The 9,442-nt window shown below is 39.5% G+C and overlaps 1 protein-coding gene across 1 annotated transcript in view; it reads right to left on the reverse strand.

Annotated features, from left to right (window-relative positions):
* The window catches only part of LOC107653123 (SKI family transcriptional corepressor 2-like), a 15,660-nt gene extending 9,195 nt beyond the window's left edge, over positions 1 to 6,465 (reverse strand). The window contains exons 1-3 of the mRNA XM_016439760.1: positions 6,426 to 6,465; positions 5,331 to 5,391; positions 3 to 1,672 (exon numbers count right to left, since the gene is read on the reverse strand). Of these exons, the coding sequence (XP_016295246.1) occupies positions 3 to 1,641 (1,639 nt within the window). The 5' untranslated portion in view covers positions 1,642 to 1,672; positions 5,331 to 5,391; positions 6,426 to 6,465. The remainder of the gene's footprint in view (positions 1 to 2; positions 1,673 to 5,330; positions 5,392 to 6,425) is intronic.
* Between the last annotated feature and the right edge of the window lie 2,977 nt (positions 6,466 to 9,442).

The raw sequence follows: 9,442 nt of genomic DNA on the forward strand, positions 1-9,442 counted from the left end.
GAAGGAGGGTTGTTCTTTGGCCTGATCCCCCGTGCTGCTGTCGGGAAGCCCGCGCATGTGCAGGGGCCTCTGCGCCGCACGGCTGGTGAAGTCCTCCTGTTCCTCATCCTGTTTCGTCTCCACGTCCACTTCCTGCTCCTCGTCGCTTTCACCGCTGTCGCTCTGGTAGCTGCAGCTGGTGCCAGGAGAAAGGTGCCTCTCCGGCCCAAAGTCCTCCAGGCTGCCATGGAGCTTGGCAATGCTTTCTGTGTCTTTGACCACTGGCCGGAATGCGGAGTGGTAACTGGCCTTCCGGGCTTGCAGCGAAGGAGCGTCTAGCAGCTTTAGCCAGCCCTCCGAGGCGGGTCGGAGGTCGGAGGTCACGGGCGGACAGTCACGCTCAAACAGCCCGGATCTGGGGTTCGTTTCCAAGCTGGCATTGCCCTGTTCAGACAGATCCAAAAAGGCTTGTCTGAGGGACGGGCTCTCTGTGAGGGAGGAAAGAGCATTGGGTTGGGGTTGGAGGTAAGTGGGCACCGGAATACCACCAGTTGCCCTCGGAGGCCAGAACATGCAGAAGGGCGGGTAAAAAGCATCCTTGCGACCGGGCCAAAGGAGCCCTGAGAGGCCGCTGTTTTTCTGTCCGTTTGTTGCCTCGCTGTCATCCTTCTTCTGCGGGCACAAGCCGAATGCTGGGAAGGTGTAGGGGCTGGGGAATAGTGACGTTGTTGGGAACTTCTGCAACATCCCGAAACCTTTGCTCGGGACCGGAATGACCGGGTAACTGCGGGGGGCCTTTCGGGGCGAGAGGCTGTTGGTGTCCAACTCATCATCGTCCTCGTACCGGCCTCTCTTCTGAGCCAGTTCCGGAGAAATCATGTGGGGCAGAACTGAGTTCATGGCCTTGACAGAGCCCATGGGCGAGCAGTTAGAGGACGGAAGCGCCCTCTTGCGACTTCCTCCATTGAACATGGCTTTTACGTCCTCCCAGGCAAACAACAGGTCCTCCGGTGATGTTTTGTCTGTCAGTTTAAGGTGCCGACGCCAGGAGTTGAAGTTGGCAGCGTCCGGCTGCGTGTACTTGGCCTCGGGTGTGCGGTGCGAGTGGAAGATGAATTTGTTTGGGGAGAAGTACATATTACAGTAGGAGCACTTGATGCATTTGGCCCGGGAGCTGTTGTAGCGCGCCGGGATGAAACTTCCCCGGGAGCCCCAAGCGCATTCATGCGTCACGTCGAACGCAAAGTTGTCTGGCAGCTTGGGTGGGGAATTCTCACCCAGGAAAGACTTGCAAAGTCGCTCTGCTTCCCGTTTGGTGATCATGCCGCAGCGGCGGGAGGAAATGGGCATGGCGCCCGCCCGCCGGAGGATCTCCAGCTGGACCGGGGTGCACTGCACGCAGGTGATGCCCAGAGCCACTCGACGATTGTGGATCTCATTGTAGCTGAAGTTCTTTAACAGGGTATTGGATATCTGAGCCAGGCATAACCGCTCTTGATTGTCAATCACCAGCGAGACAATAGGCACCCCATAGAGGATGACATGCCCAACTTGGTTGGGCTTAAGAGAGGATCTTGGAGGCGTGAGCGGCTCCTGCTGAAATGAACTCGGTGGGGTGGCCATCACAATGTCTTTTGGTCCAGGCAGAAGACTCTTTTCCATTCTTGAGAGACCACCGAATGCAGATGTTTGTCTGTAAACACATTTAAAAGGTTAATTTAGCAATAAAAACAATGTAAAGGAATCAGAGAAGGGATTTAGTTGCATTGTTTTATTTATGAACAGTATAAAGAATATTACTCTGATGATAGTTATTACCAGATGTGGCATAGTTATTAAATAGAAAACAGAATTTTATTTGACACTACTAAAAAATTGAGAATTTAACAACTAGCACAATTACTGTAAAGCTTTTTTCACATGTCAGAAGCACATTGTTTGTAGATCAGAATAATGATGCGGGTGAAATAAAAACTAATTTAAAGAACCAGACAAAATGAGGATGATGAATTAAAACCCATTTAAAGAACGAGAGAAAATACAGATGCAATTCAATATGATCGCAACTTGAAGAAAAGGAATATATATAGGCCTATATATTTTTTTAAACATTAAAGAACTAAATCAGTGTGCCGGCAAAATGCAATTATTCATTTTATTCCTTAAAGACTCTGAAGCACGAACACCTTTTCCCTGTGTAAAAATGCAAAAAAGAAAAGGCGTGTAATAATTCTAATGCTGCGTAATTACTTTACAATGTTTTGATGACTTTGTGTTGGGAAATAACAATGTAGCGAAATTTGCAGACGGTTCAAGCTGATTTTCCTGTAGAATATATGTCGGCCTCACCGTTATGTTCCGACTTTTTCATGCAGAATATAGAACGCCGCTTTTTTAGGTTTAGGTAATGTATCATACAGTAGCCCAATATTAGCCAAATACTAATAATAATAATAATAACAGGCTAATAATAATTTACCATAAAAATAAAAACAAAATACAAATGTCTCCCCACTTTCACTTTTTTTGCTTTCACTCTGAAAGCAAGTCGCTTTAAATGCCTAAAACCTAAACAAAAACAATAATTTTTAGACGGACTCGGAGACGATTAAATGTTTGTATTTTTCTTACCTCCGCGCGCTGTCGGAGATGTCCAAACGCTACAGAATTCAAATCATGTCGCAGCCTATTCCACAAACGAAATTAAAAATTCGCCTTCAAAAACTATCAGCGAGAGCGCGAACTTTATAAATACAAGCACGATAAATGCCCAATATCTCAACAGGCTCCTTTATCGGGTCCAGCATCAGTAGTAACAGCAGTGAAAGCGCGAATAAGCGCGCGTCTCACACACTGGCTCTTATTGCCGGAGCGGGATGTGAGTGATTGGCGTGGCTCTGCCCCTCTGAAGAGCCAATGACGCTTCACTAGCTGCCACTCAAACACACTAAAGAGACGCTCCGACAGGAGCCGCAGGGCGATGCCGCGCCGCGCAGCGCGCCTGGGGTTCAACTCTGAATTAGGGGGAAAACACCCGAGAACCAGCCGTGTGCAATCAGTGTAATAGCCTGAGAAGAAGAGAAACTGCTTCATAAATAAATGGTGTTACTTAAAAACATTAGGCTATAACACGCCGAAAATATGTAGCCTATACTAAAACATTTTCCCACATTTAATAAAGATTAATCGCACGTTATTTTTATAGGTTTTATTAAAACCCGAAACTAACGAAACTAATAGTAAACCTAATTTATTATACTGATAGGATGATGTAAAATAATAGGTTTAATAAAAAATGCAATGTTTTTTGTCGATTTCTTTTTCCGAATATGACGTTTGCTGCTTTGAGCATCCAATCCCACTGTTTTTCAAAGTCGTAACAGTAGCTCGATCTAGTAACCATACATATTTTAAGTGTAAAGAGCAGTCAGGTAGCTTTTATTAATGCGTTAAAATTTCGTTATCAACATCTGCATCGCCACACACTGAAACTGTCCAAACTGTCCTGCCATATTGAGCCAATTTCCACGCGTTCATAAATCAAGCGAAAGGGGACAAATGTCGGCATGTCATTTTTTCCTCATTGTGAGGGCTGTAGGTACTGAATCGACCACAACTGAGAATAAAACGAATCACTTGATGCCGATGACACGTTGTCCGACAAACTGTCGCATCAATAACATTTCTATAATAGCAGTGCACTATTGATCCGAATTTGAAAAATTACTATTATGTTAAAAATGCCATCATATTTTTTTCTACAGTAGAAAAAAGTCTTCGCTACAAAGACTCTGCATGGTTTTTATTTTAAACGTCGGCATTACGAGTTATTATAAAGATGCTGATGACATTGCACGTAATTATAATAGGAATATTGGGCTTTATTGTGACGTTTTCATTTTGCCGTGATAATAGAATTAGTACAAAAGGTCAAGTGTTTTGAAAAGCAAAGTCCAATTGACAGGAAAGATAGGGTCCCATCTGCAGCCCCCTAAACCTCATTTAGATCCCATCCCGCTGGCTTTTGTCTCCAAATAGCCAAAGAGCACATCATACGACCCTTCATCCCATTACAGGAATATGAAAAAATATATATGATATACACACTTCAAATTAATTGGTAACACAGTAGAATAACGCTTAAATAAAATAACAGAAAAAAACATTACCTCACATAAGCTTCAATAATTGTAATATTAAAATGCCATACAACTTTGGTTGGTATTTTCACGTATATTCATATTTGAATTTATATCAGCTACATATGTATTGTATGTCTTATTAGCAGTGTCATATGCCCATAAAGTGAACAAACTGCTCTATTATACTAATTATAACACAGACCAGCTATTGAAAAGGTTTATGTTTATTAGACCGCTGATGATGATGACTATTCATGCTGAACAGTTAACATGCAGGCCTTAAATCATAGTTCATGTCTGCTTGATGCATTGAACTTCATCTGTTAACCCTACTGTGAAATTAATCATGCGTTTAAAAAATGACGTACGTGACCTGTCGGGGTCAATAGCTACAAGAATAGGACATTACACACCAAATCCATCATCTAACCAAATATACCTCAGGCAAACTGTAGTGTTTTACAAGCAAATGAAACGTCTTCACTTTCCAAAGCAGGTTTACTTAAAAGAATCCGTCTCTCTTTTCCTGGCTGTAAAGACTCCTCTCTGACCTATAATTGTCATGAACAGAAAGTCCCACAGTACACTGCGGTCTAAATAGGCCTAAGTACACTGTCCTACATTATAATCCTTATTCAATGCTGGAGGTCTATCAGGAAATTGCAAGACTAAATGCCGGTTCGTCTGTTAAGACTTATCAAGCAATACCATTTAAATACAATCTCATCAGACGTAAAGCATTCGTAGATGTTTCACCCTCGATTGTTTGGCCTTGATTGCAGACATGCATGAAATGCATGAAATTGTTACTTGCATATAGTTCGATATGCTGACTTCCAGTAGTCTATAATGGACACCGTATATATTATTGCTGTAAGGTAATCAGACTCCTTGCATGGTTTGATTGAACAGTGATACAGAAGACAGTATCAGACAGGTAAATAGGGCTAGAAGTCGATACAGTGTGGTGCCACCCACAGACTTTATGGAATTGTGAAATATGCATAATTTAATTCAATTTTAAAGGTGCAGTAATCAGTAAACAAGGAATTAGAGAATAATTCTGTTTATTTTAGACAGAGATGCAAATAAGTGTTTTAATTAATTGAAACATTCCTCAAATTTAACAATTAAAAATGAATATCTATGACTAAACAATAATTCTGTTCAAATAAGATATTTTGCGTCAGTGTATGTTGGTGCACATACCTTATCCAGAGCTCAGGAGAAATGTGTTTTCTAGCTGTTTTCAGCTCAGCTTCAGTCAATCCTGAAACAGTCAGAAACATATTTTAGCCTTGAACAGTCATAAATTACAGATTTTTTTGTGTCCTTCATGGCTCAGGAGAGCTTGATTGATAGCTTCACTGGTGTTCATGAAATTATAATAATCTTTTGTAACACTAGTAGTGACCTTACCCCATACAGTAATATTTACGAGAATATTTAGGATTATTTCTGGTTGAAATCAACGGCATGTGAAATTAAAAAGATGAACCACTTTATAACAGTTTTTTTTTTCTGTCTTAAGCTCCTCCCATTCATTGAATACTAAGGATGTAAGTAAAACATATGGGCCTAATTAAAAAAAAAAAAATTAAGAATATAACCTGAAAGTTTTGGTCTTAATAAGAATTTTTCGTTTTAAAAACTGATCCGACAAATATATGCACGACAAAACGAGACAGCTGCCTTTATATAAACCTGCTGATATTATTGTATAGCATAATAGTAGACAGTTGAACATCTGTCCACCACTAATTGTCTACTAAAATGTAGACATTAATTATGAATTACCGTAAAATTAAATGAATTAACTAATATTGAATTACTATGACGGGGATTGATCTGAAAAACTGAAAACGAATAAATCCGAGTAGAAACGGCCGAAATGTTTTGTGACAAGTTACGGAGGATGTTAAAACGTTTTTTTTAGAATGCAATTTGTTACAAAACGATAAACATTCTTGAACTTTCAGACGAACACGTGAGACGAAAAGTTCGGATCAAATCTTATGTTTTTATATGCTTTTTAAAACTATTTTAGAGATGAATTGGTCAAAGGTTTTCAAGCATGAATAAACACCCAGAAGACAGAAAATAGCATGCACATGAAATACTAACAGCTTTGAACATAATCCACAACTGATGTCGATCTTGTAGCCTACTTTTTTTTTTCATATAACGAACAGATAAGAAATTCAACGTAGGCTTATATAAAAGGCAAACGCAACTAGTCATTCAAGACATTACTTTATATTTGACACAACTTTAAGAAAGCATTCAGAAAGCTTCAGCTCTTACCTGACGCGCACCACGCGACAGCGGCGTGTCTCTCGCTGACGGCCGCGCTGACGCTCGCTCGAGGTGACGCGTCGCGCTTCTTGTCTTTTGTCAGATATTCCAGGTAAAAGCTTTAGCGATGCAGCTCTGTGCTGACAGTGAACTGATGCTGCTGTGCTCTACTGAATCACTCTGCGTCATGAAAGCACATATAAAGGCATCTGCTGTGCATTGCTCTCGTGCTCTGGAGACGAGCTTGAGAAATGTGCTCATCGCAGCCAGTGCTGATGAACTTCACATCCCAAACAATCTCGAAGAGGTGGGGCTCGTTACAGCATGAGAACATCATGTTTGATCTGTCCCGTCTGAAAGTATTTCGTTTTTACAGATTGGTGACTGAATCTCGGTAATCTGAAAATTCTTGCCCATCTCGATGCGATCTGAAAACTTTATTCCTTTGTCATGAAGAATATTAGAACATAGAAAACAAAGGCATTAATCGGGTTTGCACACTCTCGGGAATTATACACTCTAAAAAATGCTGGGTTAAATACAACCCAGTGCTGGGTAAAATAGGGACAAACCCAGCAATTGGGTTGTTTTGACCCAGCGGTTGGGTTAAATGTTTAACCCAACCTTCTGGGTAGTAACCCAACCGCTGGGTCAAAACAGCCCAATTGCTGGGTTTGTCCCTATTTTACCCAGCACTGGGTTGTTTTTAACCCAGCATTTTTTAGAGTGTACGTCTTTATGGAAAACTTTGAAATTGAGTTTGTCGCCATCCCGGAGTTAGTTGTCACACTTTCTGAGGTTTGAAAGTCAAGTTCTGTATAGACACAACTCTAAAATCTTGAGGAAAAATGACTGATCTTTTCTGTTGACATGCTCTGAAACACTGAGTACACTCTAAAAAATGCTGGGTTAAATATAACCCAGCGCTGGGTTAAAAAGGGACAAACCCAGCTATTAGGTTGTTTTGACCCAGCGGTTGGGTTCAAAACAACCCAATAGCTGTGTTTGTCCCTTTTTAACCCAGCAATGGTTTATATTTAACCCAGCATAAAGTGTGCAAACACGATTAATGCCTTTGTTTTCTATTTTCTAATATTCTTCATGATGGGTTATATTTAACCCAGCATTTTTTAGAGTGTAAGATGTCACACTGCGTTCTATCATTAAATGTCAAAAAAAAAAAAAAAAAACATGAATCATGCAAAAATCTAAAATGTAACTTAATTTATAACACAGAAAGGACGAATTCACCACAATGATTCTAGTTTACAGTTCAAAACGTAATGTCTAAAACCAACAGAGCACAACATCTTTTGGAGAAAAAGACACAAATACTTCCATAACATGTGAATGATAATTAAAGTTGAGTTCAGTCTGTTCAAACAGGTTAGCTGCTGGTCAGCTTCCTTTACTGGGTTATTAATTGGTGTCAGTTTGCTTAGCAAAGCAGAGTAAGATACACCAGTGACTGTAATTTACACTGTCTGGTGAGCCTGAGCTCCTGAATCCCACTGCATGCATAAAGATAAAGAATGTGCATTTGCTACATTTATGATGTATTTCTATAAACACTCTCAAAAGTTAAGGTTCTTTATTGGCATTTACGGTTCAGCAAAGAGCCTTTAACATCCATGGAAACTTTGCATTGCACAAAAGGTTCTGTATAGTGGAAAAATGTTCTTTAGATTATTAAAATATTCTTCACACTAAGAAAAAAAAAAGTTCCTTTAAGAACTGTGCACTGAAAGGTTCTTTGGGGAACCAAAAATGGTTCTTCTATGACATCACTGTGAAAACCTTCTTTTGGAAGAGTGTGATAATGAACCTTAAAATGGACTTTTGTTGGTATAATCCAGTGTTCAGAATGATTCATCCCTAATTAATTTTTTTATTATATTTTTTTGGATGCTACTACATGTTAAATATGTTTTAAGTTTAAAAGCTAAGCTTTTATATAGCCTAATGTATGCCTGAAATCAACAACATGGATTATTAGTTAAATTACAATAGAGACATTTACTGATAATGTTATAGATTAGTTATAATATTAGGGATGTTAATAGATTTCTATATAGATGGTATTGCTATAGATGTTATACAGCTTTAAACCATCTATAACATTATAACGGGTTAAAATTTGTAAATATGTAGAATGCTTTTCACCAATTCTGATCTATGAAAAATAGTTTAATTTACAGCAAAATAAAAAAAAAAGGTTACTAAACTAATAAAATATTCTTCAAGTGGCAACACGAATTACCTGATTTTTAATGAAGTAAAAAATATATATAATTTAACTGAATCGACTTAAATACTAAGGTGAAGTCAGCTTAGGGTAAAATGACTAGAGGTAACAACTGCATATAGTCAATCCTTACTACATATCTGAGTCCTTACTGTCATTACCTACTTCAGCATTCAGTTTAAATAATGATTATGATTATAATTCAACTTTTTAACTAATCAATTCAGTTTGATCAGTTAAATAAGTTTTTGTCCTGTAAATCCGTTTTATAACATATCCACAGTTGTCATTTCTAATTGAATAAATTGGCGATGGTATAACTGGCCTCATGTCACATGCAGTGCAGTCTTCTCATATATTTTATAGTTACAACAGAATTTCAACATTAGAATGAGACCTTTGAACTCAGAGCAACTGACATATCATCTAAATACATTCAAAGTATAATAATGTCAATGAACCAAACATATTGTGTGTTGAATTATATTGTGCGATTATCGTCACTGAGCACTGTTCGGACAGTGAGAGGATACAAATGTCATAAAAATGGCACAGGGTGAATCAGTTAAGCAAAACATCCTAACCTCCACTTCCTTAATTACTATGCCGGTTGAGAGCCAGGCCTTTTATTGCCTTCATCATTAGCTCTTTCCAGCAGTCTAGGACAGGCTTCCTTTAAGGAGCTCATTGACTCATTGATCAGCTGGCATCACTCTCGTCCGGCCTGAAGCATGTGAATGGGCCCGATCCCGGCCTGTCTCTCTCCGACTCGTTAAGTGCT

The sequence above is a fragment of the Sinocyclocheilus anshuiensis genome, unplaced genomic scaffold (assembly GCF_001515605.1).
Source record: "Sinocyclocheilus anshuiensis isolate Anshui unplaced genomic scaffold, SAMN03320099.WGS_v1.1 scaffold131, whole genome shotgun sequence".
Taxonomy (NCBI): domain Eukaryota; kingdom Metazoa; phylum Chordata; class Actinopteri; order Cypriniformes; family Cyprinidae; genus Sinocyclocheilus; species Sinocyclocheilus anshuiensis.